This window comes from Cyprinus carpio, chromosome A3 (assembly GCF_018340385.1).
Source record: "Cyprinus carpio isolate SPL01 chromosome A3, ASM1834038v1, whole genome shotgun sequence".
Lineage (NCBI taxonomy): Eukaryota > Metazoa > Chordata > Actinopteri > Cypriniformes > Cyprinidae > Cyprinus > Cyprinus carpio.
The window spans coordinates 17584211-17604739 of record NC_056574.1 but is presented as its reverse complement, the minus strand read 5'-3'; the positions used below and the strand labels follow the sequence as shown (position 1 = coordinate 17604739).

Sequence of the window (20529 nt, the reverse complement as noted above, 5' to 3'; positions counted from 1 at the left end):
GATATTGTGGTAAAAAAATGAATGTTATCCATCTTTAAAATTTTAATTTTATTCAATATATTAATAACTAGATGAAATGGGAAATGCTCAACTGGAATGACTCAGCTTTGTTTCATGTGTCACATGATCCAGAAGATTTTGTATTAGATCTTTGTATTTTTCCGACAACACACAATGAACAACAATCATAGGCACATACAAACATATCCGCACAATAAAGTAACATAAATTTAGCAGAATGCTCCAGAAAGTGACAGAGACCTTGTTAGCTTCTGGAGCACCTTCTAACTTTTCAATGTAAGCTGTTAAGCCTGAACAAATAGAGCATAGCTCTGGTAATTTCCTCTTGGCATTTAGGGTGATTTCAGCAGGGAGCCACATTCAGCACCTAACAGACCTCAGATTTTAACATGTAAGACGAGTGGAGAGCAGAGGAGAGATATTGCACTCCTGCCCTGGCCGGTGCAGAACATAGGGAAAGGAATTAAATACGCCTCCTTGCTCAGCTGCTCCGGGCTTGCGCATTTAAATGCTGTCAACACTGCTGAGCCCAATTTGTCAAAGGAGATTTAGCAGCTGGATCTGGGCTGCGGAGAGAAGAGCCCGTTGGCGCACCCTGTGTCGAACGCTTGAGCTGAAACTCATGATTCCGCACCTTACACATCCTGAACGCGTAATGAGTTCACCTACGCTCAGTCATCCATCTGAAAATTATCCTCTAACTGCAGGGAAGACGAGCGCTCTTACGCTTTGATAGCGCTCATCCTAGACTGACTTGCGCAATATTCAGCATATTAATGTGAATTTCATAATTTGCCATCACTGATTGTGTCCCGGTTTCATTTCAAAACTCGACTTACTTTCTGAGAGTGTAGCTGGGAAATACAATATTCATCTTTGCACAAAAGCGCACGTCAAAAAGGTGAGTAAAAAACGTTAAGGAATTCCTTTTATTTTCAAAAACTGGATGGGTTAAAGTGTTCAAAGAAGCACTCAAGCTATAAATCACACCTGCGTGCAGACGTTTCTGGTTCAAGAGGAGAGCCTCCTCCTGCTAGTTACCTGTCAGTTCGGTGCGCAGCAAGGAGCTGTTGACGGCCCTCTTTGATTCCTGCGGTGCGCTGTCATACTGCAGCTCGCGGTAGTAGAGCCGATAGCCCACCAGAACCCCGTTCACACTCTCCTCCTTGGGCGACTGCAAAGGCACAGATTAAATTAAAGGTCACATTCTGCTAGCTGTTCTCGTGGTCCTTATTAAAGCACACCCTGATAAAAAGCCATCCCGGCTGTAACTGACAGACAGTGCTCAATGATCTCCCATCACGTGTCCGTCAAACGGATAAGATAAATAAAAAATGAGGATTTAATTTCTGAGCCATTCAGTCAGTGGGTAATTAACAAAGCTCAGAGCAGAGTGTAATCGGCCTACGGTTCTGCTGATAGAACAGACAGTACTGAGAAAATTCGGGACTCATAGGTCAGTGAATAAAGGTTTCAGCTACTAATTAATATCCCTTCAGATTGCAGGATTGCCGTCGCATGTGGGTATTAATTATCCTGGGCTTGGCAAAGCCCTTTGCGAGCTCTGTAAATGTGCGGGTATCAATGCCGCATGTCATTAATTTATGCAAACCTGCACGAGGAATACTAAGTGATGCACGGCAGGCTGCTCAAAGTGAGGCGAGGCTACCTATTGACAAAACTCAGATCATTAAACAGAACAGGGCTGTAATTTCACTGGTGATAACCTGCAACATGCCGCTGCTCTTCTCAGGCTGGAGCCCGTTTGTTATCTGGCCATTAGATAAACATAAATGGGGGTCAGGAGTTCACTAGACCCGGAGTAGGCTGGCATTAGCGTACCTGCCACTGCACCAGCACAGATGTTGTCGTGGAGGGTTTCACGGCTTGAATTGTGGGCGCTTCATCAGGAACTGCAGACATATAGAAAATAACATTCGATAAGTTCATGTAAAATACAATGAGAAATTCCATTGCAAAAGAGTTCTTAGTTAAGGAAATACTGTCATTTTTATGTTGTTCCAAACCTGTATGACTGTATTTCTTCTATGGAACACAAAAGGATTTTTGAAGGCCGTTATTTTAATATATATAAGGACTGGTGATGCCAAGCTCAAAAATGACAAAAAGTACCATAAAAGTACCCTAAAAGTGGTTCATTTCACCAGTTGTAAGATTTCTTTCTGTGAGAAACAGACAAAAAAATGCTTTTCACACAGCACTAAACCATGGGTTCTTGTTGTTCTTAACCCTGCTTTTAGCCTGACTAAAGAAACGTCCCACACTTGTGATTTAGTTGCAGGTTTTGTGCCGTTAACCCTGCATTGCAGTGTCAAAAAGTTTGAAACGATGCAGTGTTAGAATGTTCTGGCTAGATGCTTAGCAACAGACACCCAATCGCGTGCCTCATGTGCTTTGCAGAGTCAATGCGCGTCCTTTCATTCTTAAATTTATACTCTGAAAAGTCCAAAACTTGATAGCAGTCGCCTATATATGTAAAAATATGCACAATGTTAGAAGCTGTGTAAACAGGTTGTGTGCTACGTCTGGCCAGCTAATGATACTGATACTGTAAATATGCAAATAAGAACAAACCCTGGGTTTAGGAACATTTCAGCATATGAATACCCAGAAGTTACTGTTAACCCCGGGTAAATAATGAGCTGTGTGAAATGCAAAGCAAGATAACCCAGGATTCTGTTTACCTGGGGTTTAGAATGACCCAGAGTTAACTATTGCAAGTGTGAAAAGCCCTAATGTCGTTATTTACCAGTAGCAAGTTTTGAGTCATTTGACCAGGGGTTTACAAACTATTAATGCCCTTGATCCCCATGTTTGATGGTCCCCTTGCAAGGGACCCCCTTAAAGACATTTATATATATATTTTTTTATATGTATTATATCTTTTTTTAACTTTCCCACAGACCTAGCACTCCCTTGTGGCCCAGAAAAATAAGTCACACAGGTTTAGAATAGCATAAGGGTGAGTAAATAATGACAGAATTCAATCAGTTCCAAGACTTCAGCTTGCAAGTAAATGGCATAGATAAGACTGTAGCTCCTCTACGACTTTTATTTGAATCAATAGCACATCAACCAAAGCCAGTAGATACAACATGCTCATTATTACTCACCATCTTGTAAAGTGGTAATTGCATCCGTCTCTTGGCTGTACTTGCTGTCTCCGATGTCATTAGTCGCCATCATTCTGAGCTTGTATGAAGTGAAGGGTTTCAGCCTGAGGGATTGCACAGCTCGTGAGCTCTCTTATATTGGACAAAGACCTTTCTCTTTACAAATGATGTGGCTCAGCAGTGCATGTATGAACTAGTATCTATAAATGTCAGGGACACAATCCATTGAAGCCCAAGGGCACGCACTGGCAATTACAGAGTTTTATCTTAAAGCACTTGAGGCAGAGAGGTGAGGACAGAAATAAGACACAAAAAACTTCATATCGGAGATCTCACATAAAGACATGAGTACAGCAAATGGCACTTCATAAAACCAGAAATAGGATTTGAACAACTGAGGTGATGGTAAATTGTGCTGCCTAATAGGGTTGCACAATTAATTGGACAAAACAAGTATTTTAAATAAGATTTAATTACATTATTTAATTTATAAAATATATTAATATTATTATTTGAATAATATATTTATATTTTAAATGTATATTATTATTATAATATATTCTACATAAATAATCACAATTTAATTTCAATCAATTACTATTTTTGACATAACTGCACAGCCATACTGCCTAGCCTTCTTCAGTTAATGTGAATTAAAATATAATTAATTGAATATAATAATTAAAAAATATATTAATACTATTATTATTTGAGTTATATAATATATAAAATATAAATGACTTGTACATAATCACATTACAATATTAAAGGATCAACAATAATCAACAATTACTTTTATCATAATTGCACAGCCAAACTGTCTAGCATTCTTCAAATAACTCATAAAAGTATAATAAAATTTTATTAATATTATTTCAATAATATAACATTAATAATTTCAACTATTATAATAATATAAATTATTAATTTACTAATATACTTCATAAATAATTACATCAGCTCTACTGCTTTGAAAAACACAGGCACAAAACTATTTGGGATTGACACTGAAGGGAATATGCTTTAATTTCTAATTTGTTCATTTCCCATTTACCCAAAACACACTCACAAGCCAATTGGGCTCATTAACGAACTAAACATGTCGTTTAGATCTCATAACCGATCTCTGTCGAATGAGTTGCACAGTGCTTTCCAATACGAGGGGGCTTTCTGCTTTTCGTATTGCTTGGTTAAAGGGAATATTTTTCCCATGATGCCCAAATCCTAAAAGCCTCCAGCTGGTAAAGACACAAATCAGACCTGAATAATCCATTTAGCAACAATCTGGCTGTTTAAAAAAGCACTCAAAAGCTGATGGCTGAGAGAGTTTTCAACTGAGAAAGGGGACTCATCATAATCAAGATGAGATGGCCCTCTGAGCGCATATAAAATACTATTCGACTGCCAATATAATCAAAGCTGCAGATCCGACATAACTTACATGCAAAAAGCTGGAACACCTGTAGCCCAACGTACTGATTGTTTCTCACTCTCTCAAATTGGATCGAGTATCATAAATTGCTGCAGAGGAAAAAAGGCTCCTACGCATTTAATAACACTCCCTCTATACTGCCCTTATTGTACGATCCTCATGAGCCTTTGAAGCAGCGGAGAGTAAAATCAGCTCTGCAAGGGTCACTGTAGGCCAGATTCTGGGTAAAGCCCCTGGTACTGCTGTTTGTGGGATTTTGGGGGTTGAGAAATGGCAAAGAAGCTCACCTGTCCACTTCCCAGGAGGTGTAATTGTGGCTTATAGTGGAGGAATGGGTGAGCCAGTCTCCGTTGGGTAGCTCCCGCGTCTGCAGGGTGAAGTAACGGACGGGAGAGGAGCCGTCCCCTCCGGGCACCCAGTTGAGCTGTAGTTTGCGCGACTGCACGTGTTCCTGGGGCACCCGCAGCTGCCGTGGAGGCTGCGGTCGCTCTGATGGAGGAGAGATAGATGTGAAGTGTGAGTTCAGGGGTCAGGCTGGTCTTGCTGACTGTTCTTAATCACGGGACAGGGCTCTCCTACTCGTGTGTGCATCAGTCAGCGGGTCTCGCTCTGGCCTCTCCACCCCCCACCACTTGTGTGACACACAACTGCATAACCTCATCGATTTTAATGGGAGAAATCAATACGGAGAGGCATAATTGTTTATTTAAAGGTGCACCATATCGACCGTCATTAAAGATGCAGATCATGTGCAAGGAAAGCTATCGAAAGCCATGATTGCAATGGCCTTGTCCATGCAGCATTTAAAAGCACCGATCTAGCAGCTTCAGGAGGTCAAAGGATGATATCTAATCACTCCCATCTTTAACCTAAACTATCTGTCTTTCTTGAAATTGATTTGTTTAATACCAGTGTAGCAGTTGGGCTGCATATCATGACTCTTTAGCATCTAAAAATCAGTGTCTATGGCAAAGAATGATTTGGATCATGCATGCATTTGTGAGCATTTCAATTTAAATATATGCTTAAAATCAACAGAAAACAATCGCAATCCATTTTACTTCTGTAATGTGCCTTGGTTTCTGAATGAAATACGATCCATTTTTATCCGTTGTGAATTGTTTGGACCATGAAAAGTAGATGTTTCAGAATGCAGCCAGACTTGAATGTGAGTTCTCAGTCTATTGTGGATAACAACTTTCCTCCTGAAACACCACTGGCATCCATTTCTGAAGTTGATTTTACTCTTCAAAGCAATTCGGTGTATCCCAATAGTAATGCTTCTGTTACAAATCTATTGTTTGCTATTACTGACAAACTTTTATTATGTTAACATTTACCGGCAATAAATTACTCTGTACACCATTGGGAAAATTGTAGAAACTAATCTAATATTATTTTATAATTACAAATTATAAATGTTGGACTTGGTTCAATCCATTTGTTGTTGATTGGATGAGTGCAGATCTGAATGTGAACTTGCAGTTAATTGTTAGAAAGGGGTCGGGTTTAGGCAGACAAAATGATTGGAGAAGTCCAGCATTTGTCACCAGAGAGAAGTCTGATGTTTTACCAGAAGATCCAGTTATGAAATTTTAATTAAACCATGCATGGATGAATCTTTCACAATAAAGTCAATAACATGCATTCAGAAAATAAACAGGGTGAATTTTCATTTCATTCTGACTTTAAAACTAGGGTAGGCAATTTTGGAGAGGTTAGCAATAGCAAGCTAGCTTTGAAAGCATAAGATCCCACCCTCCCTTCAAATCACTCTCCAAAGCCACGGCTCCTCCAAAACACATGAATGTGCACAGGCAGACCAGAGGCTAACCAGTGACACGATGAGAGACAGTGTTTGATGGAGGATTGAATGCATCGCTGTCAGATTACCTCATGTCTCATTCACCGGTGAGAAAACAGTACAGTACAAAGCGCATAACATTACAATAATAACACCTTCCGTTCCCTCTCGCTCTGCAATAGCGTAATGTAACGCGCTGATGACGTATCATGTCTGCACAATCAGGGTGCACGGAGGTATGTGAATACATACGTTGACAGGCAGGTAGGACAGCCTATCGTAGCCCTCAGACTGAGGGATATGACTGGACGAACATTTTACGGTCCTACGCATTCCACAGACGATATACTGTAAATACATGTAAATACATTTAGAGCACCTAACTTTCTGATTGCCATCGGGATGTAAAGAGACTTTCAGCCAGCATAACAAAAAATGTTTTTTAAACCAAATCACCTACTCTGCCTTTAAAGCTATGGGTGTTGTGTATTTGAGAATGTGTTTGCATCACCTCTGATCTCAGTAGTTATAACCACAGCCTGTGCAGGTGTTCCCCAGCCCTGCTCCGTCTTGGCAGAGATGCGAAAGATGTAGGCCGACTCCGGGGTCAGGTTGGAGGCGGTGAACTGTCGGGTATCAGGGCCCACCTCTACTGTGATGAACTGGTTGGGATCCCCAGAATCCAGACGGTAAGCTACCTGGTATCCTACAAAACAGTCATTAGATCATCTGAGGTGAGTCTTGATCCTCCATCCTTCTCATGTCTATGGTGAGACTTAAATCTAAAAACTTAGATCTTAAGCTGACATCAAAAGTCTGAATAACATTTCCACAAACTCTGAGAGTTGTTTTCAGTCAGGCATGCTTTTGAGAACTCAAAGTACAAAAGGACAGGAGGAAAATGACTCCTCAAAAAGCCATTTGTAGTTGGGAAACCATCTTTAGAAAAACAACAGCAGGTTTATAAGATGAACAGCTTTCAAAAAGGCTTCAGTGCACTGGAAAATCAGGTCTATCAGCATCTACTTTAAATTCGGTTCTGGTTAACGTCTGCAGGCATTGCTTCCCTTTACTGCAAAAAGACTCTATTCAAATACGTCTTTCATCGAGGAAGCCCTCTTGTCTCGCCTTCACTCCTTATATAAAATTGAACCCAAATGTCAAATTAAATTCAAAGAGAAAAGGACCACAAACAAAAAGGTGATGCACAACAAACCTGCATAAAATGAAATTTGTTTGTGTTTAACACAGCACCATAGATATGGCTCAGGCACCCCTTCATCGACAACAAACAAGAATTATGTTCTTTTAACTCATGTATTTCTGGATTTTATCAAGCATTATAAACTAAAGACCGATTCTGTGGGTGAAAAACAGTTTCACCAGTAGCTGCCACTCAAAATGAAGCAGAAAATTACAAAAACCGTTATTTTATAATTGGATTTAGTTTGATATTGGTTGGAACATTTGATGGGAGAAAAACAGAAGGTCCATATCTTTCATTACGAGGTTGAAACTAACGCTGACAGACATCATTTTGCTTTCTTTCCTTAAATAGGGACTGAATGTGGTAAGCTGCTAATAACAAAAATATGTTTTTAATTATTTGAATCAATTTACACCCCTAATATTTACACAATTTTTGCTTGAAAGGTTTAGCAAAACAAACAACAAAGTATTTTCAAGCTTTCTGCTTAGTTATTTATCCCTGGTTGAGAATCACTGTTTAACATTACTGAAATACTAAAATTTTAAATGAACTAACTTAATTAATAGTGTAATATATAAATCATATTAAAATATAGAAAGTATATATATATATATATATATATATATATATATATATATATATATATATATATATATATATATATATATATATATATATATATATAGTATAAAAATTACAATTTATATTTTTAAATTTTTTTTTATTTATTTTTTAAGTATTATAGGATTAAACGTATATTATAATTGTATTTTTTTTTTTTGTTTTGTATAAAGATTAATAAAGATTAAGTATATATTTTGAAAATATTTACATGTATTTACGTGTATATATATATTAATATAATTTATATTATATATAAATCTAGTTAATATATAATTATAACATATTTTTCTTAAAAATATACATGCATGTGCGTGTATTTGTATATACATAATACATTTACAGAGTTCACACACATATATTATGTAAACAAAAACTTTTATTTTGGATGCGATTAATCGTGATTAATCATTTGACAGCACTAATTAATATATGAGTATATTGGGAATCACTGTTTAACATTATTCATATTAAAAATTGTAACTAAAACAAAACAAATTATGTAATGTATATATCATACTAAAATATAGAAATTATATCTATATTAATAGATAAGTATGTTGGCAATCATTTACAACTATTTAAAGTGCTGTATAAATGCCTCATTCATTCATTCAAATACTACAAATTAAAACTGAAACTAAAACTAAAATAAATAAATGTGTTTATGCTAAAAAACAGAATGTTTTAGGCCCATTAGGATTAATGCTTTCCTAACTTAGAGACTGAACAGGCATGTTTTGACACAGAAGTGCTGTGCTAGGTCTGCTGAATGTCCATCTGCATCATGTCAGAGGGAATGACACGTGTTGCAAACTGCAAGCAAAACAAATGATAACATTATCAGGAAACATGTTGAAAATGGAATGTGTGGGCAGAGCTTGGCCGTGGGAGAGACGGAACATTATTCAACCGTCTATTTATCTTTCGGGATGCTTGCACTGCATGCTGGCCCCCTTTGGCTGTGCAAAACGAAATTAGGCCATTCCACATTGTGAAACTGCAGCACTTGGGGGCTGCCATTTCATCCTAATGTCCACTTCAGCCATGAGGGGCAGTGGAAAATCACATACATTCATCCCCAAACACACACTTACACCCACACACACACAGTTACTTCCATGTCAGTGTCTATATTTCTAGAGATACGGAGAGTACCGTGGGCAGAAAACAGCCCTTTCGCTCAGCGCTTGCGTGGCTCCGACGGGCTCTGACCCATGCATTGTTTATTAGGGCTTTGCTTTTGGCAAGGGGTTTCCACTGTGAGGGCATCAGCCCATGTGATTGGCTAGGTCACCACCTCACAAACTCCAGCAGCTCTATTTTCTTCATTCATTGCCCAGTGATTACCAGTCCTGCAGCGGCCAGCAAAAACACTCACAAGGGCAGTGCCCCGGCAGAAAGCGCAGTAAAGCCCTGTGCTCTGCCACTGAATCTCAGCAAGCTGTGTTCTCATCAACACTGGCTTTCAATGTTTTACCTTTCTTCGGGATGCCTCTTTTTATTATGGATATTATAAAAACCATTTGTACAATTAAAATGCTCTGTATTTTTGAAACAAAGTACACAGAGAATAATGTAAGAGTTTTTTTTTTCTTTTTTAATTACAAAGAATATATATATATATATATTTAAAAAAACCATGAATATATCTGCTGTCAACTTAACTATGACAACCTAATGTGTGCAATTTTGTGCTGTTAACATCACCAAAAACTTGCAAAGTTTTTTTGGTAATGACAAAAATTGCACACACACACACACACACACACACACACACACGCACACACACACACACACACACACACAAACAGTCACTGAATCTCAGTAAGCGCATTCTCATCAACATCTGCTTTCAGTGCATTGCCTTTCTACGAGATGCAGCAATTAGAGGCATGCCGGGAAATCTCGTTCCTCTCTTTTAAAGAGCTCTCTCTGTGACTTCAATCTACATAACCAGCATCTCTTGATCTGCTGAAGTATGACATGGAAACAGAGTGCGAAATAACACTGTGCGTGTGGCATGTTCATCTGGGAGCGCTGCGGTGTTGATGTAATTAACCAGGTTCCGTTGGCGGGGAACCTTTACTGCCTTTACATCTATTTAGCTTATGTTCACAACACACGTCTCAGTTTGATTTAGCATGCCATTTTCTGTGCAGTTCCTTTGTCGAACCCTTCTGTTTTTTTGTGTTTGAGTGGGGCAGCTGGAGTCAGATTAAGTGAAACTATTTGATCTGCTGCAAAATCCAAAGCAAACTCCCATTCCCAGCCACGGACTTTAACAGCATTTTTCAGGAGCTTTGAAAATGGGATTACATTTAGGCTTTGCTGTAAACAAAAGTCTCTGCTGGAAAATCCAGCCTAAGCTGGTAGCTGTTTTTTTTTTTTGTTTTGGACTTGCATTAACTGGTGCAAGATGATGGACAAAGTGAGAGAAGCATTGTAGAGAGACTTCCATACTTCACTTACAAACATTTAAATAAACTGCGCTGACAAGAGATGTGCGAACCAAAGAGGTTTGCATTATTTTGAGTGAATATGTCTCAAATTTTGGGCTGTTTTCCACACAAAGCAAGCATAAGAACTGCAAAAAAATCATCGCTTTTATTGTAGTTTTGCAGCTTGACAGTTGCAGTCGCCATCCTCTCATGTCCTTGTGTTTAACGGATAGAGACACATGATTGTGAGCATATGATGAAAGGAGTTTTAATTTAGGAAAACTAATTATTTCATACTTCTACTGCTACAAAGCAGTCTCTCTTTTAATATAATCCTTTATTTGGGATATTTTAAAAAGCCATTTTTTTACTACTATGTTTTGTTCTGTATCTTTTTGCAGCAAAATACAAAGAAAACTATTTAAGACTACTTACAGAGGGTGCATTCAGTTTTTTTTTTTTTTTTTTTAAGATAACTGATATGTTTACGTAACTATGGCTAGATAAAGTTTGCAATTTTTTTTTTTTTTGGCCTTAACATCCCCAAACGAAATTGCACAAATAATGATCTTTTGTTGGCCAGATATGATGGGTGATATTTTCCAACAAACCACATTGTTTACACATTTTGGGGGACAATAGCTAATGACCGGTTTTGCAGCTACAGTAAAAACTAGCTCTCATGTTCCAGAAAACAAAGCTATAGTATCTTAAGCTGCATTTTCCATCATAGATTTACTGGCTTTTTCAAGACTTCTGGGTAAACAGTCATGCTGTGCCACATTCTAGACTAAAATGAACCAGTCATATGCTTTCAATCTCATTTTTCTACAATATACACACCATAACAAAGTCCCAATTTTCCCCAAACATCATCAAAATGCTAAACTGACCTAACTGTATTAAAAATTAATGCTTGGTGAATAGGATTCTATCAACGAAAGTCTATCAATATGTTTGGATCTCATCTTTGCATCGCTGAGATTGCGTGTATTCTTCTCTGGTGTGATATGCACAGGCAGCATGATTTGGCAGGCAGCTATTCTTAGCTTCATTCACTTGAGGTGTTAGTCAGACTAATCTCATTAAAACGCAGGGATTTTCTCCTCTCCGGTTCCTTCTTCCCGTATGAGGAATTAGTCTCAGGTGCACGGTGACATGGCTTCATTCACAAAGCGGAGGAAAGAAACAGGCTCTGCTCTGAGCCAGATACTGCCAGTCCAATGCATTTCACGCTCTCATGTAGGCCAGATCAAGTACTGAGGAGACAGTTTTTAATGTTAGGTGAATTACATGAAAGCAGATTTCCCCCTTGAATCCAGGCTACATGGGTCAACCGAGAACATTCTCATGAGAAGAATGGCAATATGTGTAAAAATAAAAAATAAAAAAATCACAATAAATCAAAGTATTCTGTTCCTAACATAAAAGAAAATATAAGCAGCTCAACACATTTATTGGACTGAATCAGTCAAGCTGACTGGGGAATAAGACTGAATACAGACATGGAGCGTAGCATTAGCTCTGGCAGGTCACGTTAGTCAAGCTCGCATCAGCTGACACTCAGCTGATCCACATCTACCAATAGGAATACGACACCAATCATAATTCCCTTTAATAGGTCCTTTCAGTCATTATTCAGCAGCTATCACTTTGCTCAGGAGCTAATCACCCACCTCCATCCCCAGCTCCTCCTCTTGTCCAGTCAGGACTTGGCATTGGATATTTCTTCTGTTTTTTGTTGGTTTTTGATTTGATCAGTTGGTAAATTAATTATTTATGATATATTGATTTTTAATGTTGGTTCTGTTCTGTTTACCCTAGTAGAGTTATTTTTGCTCTCCCTGCTCCTATCCATGCAAGCTGTAGAACAGAACCATACCCCCCACCTAAAATGTATGCTACTTGTAAGTTATCTTTGACGATAGTGGTCCTGACAGAACTAGGATAAGTCTGAATCATGTACTAAATTAGTCAGACAAATCACTTCCTAAGTTGTCGGTTATTATGCCTGTCAACTTAAAATAAGTATGCCTGTCCACTTTAATACTTCAAATAAGTATTAAAAATGGCTGAAACTAATTTAGTGAAAAATAAGTACAGTTTATTAAAGAAGTTAATTCATGGTCATCCAAGGCTGCATTTATTTGATCAAAGTACAGTGAAAACAGTAATATTGTGAAATATTATTACAAATTGTACACTGTTTTTTATTGTAATGTATTTTAAAATACAATTTATTCCTGTGATGTAAACTGAATTTTCAGCATCATTACTCCAGTCTTCAGTGTCACACGATCCTTCAGAAATCATTTTAATATGCTTATTTACTGCTCAAAAAAACATTTCTGATTATTATCAATGTTGAAAATAGTTGTGCTGCTTAATTTTTTTTGGAAACTGTGATACATGTATTTGGAATTAATTAATTAACAGAAAGTTCAAGAGAACAACATTCATTTGACGTATATGTAATTAATTCATAATTTTTTTTTTTTAAAAGAATGTAAAATTCTTATTGTGACTACTGATCAACTGAATGAGTGCTTGCTAAATAAAAATATTATTTAAAAAATTCTTACTGACTTTTAAACAGTAGTGTAATAATATGATAAGGATATGTTGGGAAAAAGGCAAAATCTCAATTTGTTCTACATTTAATTTCTTCAGTGTATAAGAGAAGGAATTGACCTATTATTTCTCTTACCCATAATTATGCCATTGGGGTCCACAGGGGGCTGCCAGACCACCCTCACTTCTGTCAGACGCACCTCCGGGAACACAAGTCTCATAGGTGGTCCGGGAACTATTGAAGGGGAAAAGGAGAGGCCAAAGCTGAGATTTTATCATTACACGACTCTTTCAGTAATTACAACACCTATACACCTTAAAGAACTCTAAAGCTTTCTCTTGAATTATAGCTAAATAACAAGCCCAAGTCAGAGCTTTAATAGAGGTTATTTAGCTTTCAAAGCAGCAGCAGCCCTCCGAGACAGCCTCTGAAATGGTATTTACGTCAGGATAAGGTCATTATAAAAAAAAAAAACTGGTTTGAAAAGGACAACAACAAAAACATGTAACATTCATAAGAAGACAAAAACATGAGAGATGAGGAGAAAAAGAGACAGTTATGACAGCACTCAAACTATGGCAGTTTAATGAACATATTCCAGACTAAATCTCATCAGTGGATAAAGTCAGATGTAAGAGTGAGCGCTCGTGTTCCATCCACCTGTGCACAGAAATACTGTACACGGATCCACTATACCATAAAAATGATGTGAAGCATGAACTAATTATTAGTGGTGCATTAGTAATTGGTTGCATATTGCCACTGAGTGTTGCTATGTTGATGTTAAGAAGTTCTGAGTGGTCCCAGCATGTTTCTATAGTATAGTAGCTGCTAGGACATTGTGAATGTTTGCCAGGGATTTGCTATAGCCTAGTTCAGACTGTCAGCCAAAATCCGATTGAAAACCGATCATATTTAGATAGTCTGAACGGCAACGAATTACATGAAATGCGATTTTTACAAATCCATTTCGAGCTACATTCATATGTGGTTTGAAATCCTATTCATATAAAATTTCTGGAAATATGTTTCAATCTGACCGCACAGATCGGATTTTGCATAGCTTTTTCACATTCTCAGGCCATGTAAAAAGTAAACACGTCAGGTGTTGTTTGTAGAAAACATGCTGGACGTCCTTGCAGAAACGAAGGTTGTGTTGATGCGAGTGGCAAGTCAAGCGGAAAATGACAATAATCTGCTAGTCTACCCACCTTTTTGAGTTTTGAGACCGGTGGAGACAGCAGCAAAAAATATAGCCGTGAATGCAGCTTCCTACCTTTCTGCCGCTGCCTTATAAGGCGTAATATTGTTATCCCTTATTATAATCAATAATTTTTATTGCAAACTTTATTGCTCTTATTGTTGTTTTTAGCATAGACATACCGTCATTGCCATAGAAACCAATGCAGATATTGAGTAAGACAGTCAATCATTTAGATCGGATTCCAATCAGATAAACAAAAATTAGACTGACGGTCTGAACAAGGCTTATGTGGTTGCTAGAATGTTGTGAGTGGTTGTCAAGGTGTTGCTATGCAGTTGCAAAAGTGTTCTGAGTGGTTGTTTGCACAATGTTACAGTGTTATGGGTGGTTGCCAGATTGTTGCTTTGTAATTTCTTGAGATGCTCTAAGTGGTTGTTAGCACATTACTACAGAATGTGGTTGCTAGGGTGTTGCTATGTGGCTGCTAAGAAGGTCCGTGTGGTTGTCAGTATGTTGCTATTGCATTCTGAGTGGTTACTTGGTAGTTTAGGTGTTTGCCAGAGTGGTGCTATGTGGCTGCTATGACATTCTGAGTGGTTATTAGCACAATGCCATTGTATTCTGAGTGGATATTGGGGTTGTAGGTCAATGTTAGGGTGTTGCTATGTGGGTAAGAAGTTCTGAGGGGTTGTTATAATGTTGTTATGAAGTTTCTAGGGTATTGGGGCTGACTGCCAGGAATTTGTTATGTTGCTAGATGTTGTGAGTGGTTGTCAAGGCATTGCTACACAGCTGCTAATGTGTTCTGAGTGATTGTTAGTATGATAATGAGGTGTTATAAGCGGTTGCCAAAGTATTGCTGTGTAGTTTCTCAGATGTTTTGAGTCATTATTAGCACATTATTATGAGATTGTTAGAATGTTGTAGGTGGTTGTCAAGGTCTTGCTATGCGATCGCTAAAGTGTTCTGAGTGGTTGTTAGCACAATGATTCAATGTTGTGAGTGGATTACAGTTGCTACAGTGTTACTATGATATTTCTTGAGATATTCTAAGTGGTTGTTAGCACATTACTACAGAATGTGGTTGCTAGGGTGTTGTGGGTGGTTGTCAAGGTGTTGCTATGCAGTTGTTAAATGTTCTGAGTGGTAGTTAGTACAATGTTACAATGTTATGGCTGGTTGCCAAAGTGTTGCTATGCAATTTCTATAGTTCCAAGAGGTTGTTAGCACATTACTACAGAATGTGGTTGATAGGGTGTTGCTATGTGGTTGCTAAGGTGCTCAGAGCAGTACTGGTCTCTAGAAATTACTCTACAAGCCATGCGATTTGAAGTATAATTCATACGCATGAGTTACATGCCAAAGTCTACTTAGAGTGTGTGTGGTTTGTTAATTCAAATCTGCTCTAGCAAACAGTACTAATGATTAGCTGTCGGCCAGCAAGCTGCAAAATCTGCTCGTCTTGTCCTTGACCAGAGTATTTAGATCCATGCTGGTCCATGTGTGCTGCCACATGGCACACCAACTCACTCTACCCCTCCTAAAGCAGGCCACCACTGAGTCACATGCTTCGCTAGATGACCAGAGATCTATCATTGTATGTTAAGACTGGAGCTAAACATTTCCAAGGGGTGATCTGTTGCCTACAAGAGGAGACCTATTATGACTGGAGAATGTAATGACTGTTGTGCCCTACTCTGAAGGACACAGTGTGCCACCGGTGCTAAAAGAGGGCTCTGCCAAAGGCCTTGATTAAGGAGGATGTTTCCTTCCCCTGCTGATGTGTCTCACCTCTAAACATACATACTTTCCCCTCTCTCCAAGGCATCTTTGACAGGCCTATACATCCACTAAGAGGACACCTGTGGAGCGACAGATAACATGGAGAGAATCCAATAATGGAGGTGGGCCGGTGCTGTGCCTGAGGTACACACACAAACACATAAGCAGGAAATGACACTGCGAACACACCGCTGCTGTTTTGTATGAGAATCGCCGTGCTGTACAAATGTGGAACAAACACAATCAACGTTGTGCCGTCTCTCGACCGCTTCCTTAATTCTCTCTGGATTCCTCCAGTCGATGCGGTCGGTTAGGCAGATTCTGTGTTTCATTTCCTGGACATTAAGGAACTTATAAATCTAACACATCTGACAGCAATTTGATTTGTATTGCTTTTTGCAGTCATAGTGTGTTGGTCCGTAGGGACACATGTCCACAAGAAGAACCTCTTACAGTAGAGCGTGCTTTTCCCAAGATGCCTCTTTCCCTTGCCAATGTATTGCTAACATTCATCATCCTGCTATCAGCCCTCCTCAAGCCACGAGGTTTATATGGAGATTACATGCACATGAGGAGTCTTTTAACTACTTGTAATGTGCGACTCATGACTCGAGTGCATTTACTCTGCGTGAATCTTCAATTAGAAAATCTGTTTATTAATTACTTCTTTAAGTGAGTCACTAATAAACACACTTTCCTGCCAATCTTTTCAGAGACGTGCAAACTCTAACGACTTCAAGGCAGACTAATTTAATCGCAGCTCAAAAAAGAAACGTCCAATTTGCTGCCTGCTTTGCTGATAAGGCTCTGATTAAATCAAATTAGGATGTTTAGGTTTGCAGACAAAGCCAGGACAATCACTCACGTCCGGCCGAAATGGGATGGACATCCTGTGGCATCTGCAACCCCCTGCGTACAACATCCAGGGCCTGGATAAAATGGTGCTGCACCATCAGTCCTTAATGAGGTCTGTTCTGGAGGGGAATTTAAAAGGCAAACACACAGATAATTGCTGCCAAGGTCGAGTGAGCACAGAAGGGGGGACTTGCTGCCCGGGCCCTGTGCTTCCATCATAAAAGTGCGGTGGTGAAATGGCCCAAGCTCTCTGAATCTGTCAAGGGGGAGCTCCATTTACAGCCACGTTTAAAAGAGATCTGTTATCTCTTATTCAGAGCTGACCGCAGGCGTGCAGACTCCATTAATGTGACTCTGTAGCTGGCTGGATTAAGGGCTGACCCCTGTATTTCACATAGAGGGCTTCTTTAAATGGCTCTTAAAAGCTGGGGGAAAAGGCTTCTATTGCTATCCCCTATGACATCCTCTCTCGTAATAAGATTCTTCGTTTGTGAGGCAAGCAAAACTGCACAAAACTGAGCAATGTGATGTGTGTGATTCAGTAACGGTGTTGTTTTAGCTTATGACTTATAATATTTACATTAACAGTACCATACACACAAATTACATGATCCAGGCATGAGAACTAAGATATTCACATCATTGCAGCATTTATATCTTATAGATAGATATATTTGAATTGCATGTTTGATTCAGTTTTGTTATGGATTATAGAGTGATGTTTTTGCAAGAAAACAAGTGTTGGAACTTTAATCAAAAATAAGATAGTTGTCCCTCTCAATATCCACATTAGTAATTGGCTGATATGGGTTTTCAAATGGATGATTTGTAGTCTATTACATTTCATTTGCCTTAGTCTTGCATGTGTGGTATAGTCTAGCTCAATAATATATTTTATTCCTCCTTTTCCGTTGAGATATCTAGATAACAAAAATAATTTCTAAGTAAAGAACTGATGGCAGATGGCTTATATTAAATATAAGTTTCCAAGTATAACATGATTGAATGAATTAAATCAGCTTTGAACAAGAGATAAATTACAATTCAGCACTTCATATGTGCACACTATATTGCTTTATCTGACAAATCTCATTGTACAATGCGTATATCAGTTGTTTCTCCGGAACAACCTTGAGGGAGGCCTTATTTGTGCCATTTCCCAAAAACATGTTTCTGCTGTAGTCTGTCCCTTATGGCCTTGTTGGCTGTGTAGCAATCATATAAGAGTGCATTAGTTTCAACTGTTATCTGTCTGTAATCCTGACCGGAGAGAATCACTGTTGTAATGGAGAGCAAACTTATCATACCGCTCTTCAGAAAGCTTTCATTTCTCAAATTCAGCCAGCCCTTCAAAGTCTATTTGAGGCTGATGAACACTGCCCAAAGTTGCCCAGCAACACTGCTCAAAAAGTTGCCCCGTGTATCATCAGCCTTACATTTGGAGGCCATCCTCTGTATTATGTTTACTGTATCAGTTTCCGTCTAATATCAAATCTAGTCTTAAAAAAGACAGTGAGCGAATTAACTAAAGCCGGGCTCACACAACAGGAGTTTTAGGCTGATTTATCCCTGATTTCCCCCTCCCGAAAATCTGAGAAAAAAAATCTTGTTGAGGACATTGGGGGGTTCCGATGTTCACAGATTATCTGGTAATGTGAGGTGATTACAGATTGAATCTTGCACCTCCTGATCTGCTCGCACGCAAATCGGGGCCGCCTTGATCATATCAATCATGTTTTCATGTTTCATGCAACCAGATTTCGTAATGGGTTAGGATTTAAAAACTCCTGTAGTCTGATCCCGGCTTTAAGCGAATGCAAAGGCACAGAGTGTACACCAAAACAAATGAAGCTTCAAAAGCTATTGAAGACCTTCAAAAAAGAGTCTGAAAGAGCCTAAGACTAAACGCCATCTCATCTTTTTTTATTCTTTAAAATCCAAGGCCACATCAATCTGTGCAATCTTGTGCGCAGAGCAAATGGCCATTACTCATGACAGCTCATAAACTTACACTGCTTGGTCAAGGAGTGTGCACATAAAACAGAGTTACAGCATTAAAGGGGTACTTTATTGAAAAATGAAAATTTGGTCATTATTCATCTTCATGGGTTTCAAACCTGTATGGCTTTCTTTCCTGGAACAAAAAAATAAATACTGTATTTTAAAAAATTCTTAAGGTGGGCTTTTTTAAAACAATAAAAGTTAAGTGATGTTTTAGTAACACAAATTATACACACACACACACACACACACACACACACACACACACACACACACACACACACACACACACACACACACACACACACCTTAAGTAGTACCAGCACACAAGTCTCACTTTACTCAATGATCACAGCATTTCTCACAGATCACTAGCATAAAGACTATCAGAGAATAAATATTTATATTGTTCCTCACACAAAGCATCAGAAAACTTGGAATATTGCGCAGACGTTGATGATTTCTTTTAAGATGGTGTTTTGTTTTGTTTTTTTTTGCAGCCTGATGAACAGATGAGGTGACTGTGAACTGTTTTTGATGAGCTGCATTAAAAATTATTTTATGTTCCACAAGAAAAACCAAAAATAAACAAACAACATACTGTTTGGAATGACATGAAAGTGGGTAAATAATGACAGAATTTTTGGAGAAGTGCTCGTTTAAACTCTCTGTGTGGTCATTAAATTGAATCTTAGTGGTGAAATATGAAAAGTTGCTCACCATCATCCTTGGTCCTCTCCAGGACCGGTGGCCTGCTGAGCTGCCCATCTCCGATTCGTGTGAAAGCCAAAACTTGGATTTCGTATTGGACGTATTTACGCAGGTTCCTCAGTAAGACAGACTGCGTCAGATTGCCTTTAACCACGCTGACCTGTGCCTCCGAACCGGAGTCTTTCTCTTTGTACATAACCTGAAAGAATAAGCATATTAAGCAGTATTATAGCTCACATCACTGTTGTGTGATTTTGTGATTGTGACTGACTTTAATTTAAGATCGCATTAAATGGACACACACAGGGATAGCTGTTAGTAAAGCTGAATGGCAGGAGGTTTGTTCCTCTGGGGCCACTGTTCAGCAGGCTGTTTTTTTCTCTATAAAGCCTCCTGCCTTAATTACTGTTGACTTTAAACCAGAGAAGCTTCTCTGAACACATGGATTCATATCAAGATCTAGCTGCAAATATTTGTCTTTCTGCATGGGTCAGACTTTCAATGAACTCATTATTAAACCATTCCATTACTTAAAATGAAAAGATACTGGAACAAACATTAACAAACAATAATATTTGAATTGTTTTCTAAATGTACTTAAAGGAAAGGCAAAATGGCAATGGCACAAGAAATGTGAAATGTAAAATCTATGTAAAAATATATATATATTTAATGGTTTAAGAAAGTTTGAGAAATGTATAGTACAGCTGCAATGGTTAGTTATTATAGGAAATGTTGGGT

At 38.4% G+C, this 20529-nt stretch overlaps 1 protein-coding gene across 6 annotated transcripts in view; it reads right to left on the bottom strand.

The window, feature by feature from the left end:
* Positions 1 to 20529, bottom strand: part of LOC109087162 (protein sidekick-1-like) — a 290401-nt gene that overhangs the window by 20662 nt on the left and 249210 nt on the right. For all 6 annotated transcript variants that reach the window (XM_042721155.1, XM_042721162.1, XM_042721169.1 and 3 more), the window contains 7 exons: positions 19798 to 19987; positions 13371 to 13469; positions 6903 to 7097; positions 4875 to 5076; positions 3156 to 3259; positions 1864 to 1934; positions 1063 to 1195 (listed from right to left, as the gene is read on the bottom strand). In XM_042721155.1, coding sequence (XP_042577089.1) covers positions 1063 to 1195; positions 1864 to 1934; positions 3156 to 3259; positions 4875 to 5076; positions 6903 to 7097; positions 13371 to 13469; positions 19798 to 19987 — 994 coding nt within the window. The remainder of the gene's footprint in view (positions 1 to 1062; positions 1196 to 1863; positions 1935 to 3155; positions 3260 to 4874; positions 5077 to 6902; positions 7098 to 13370; positions 13470 to 19797; positions 19988 to 20529) is intronic.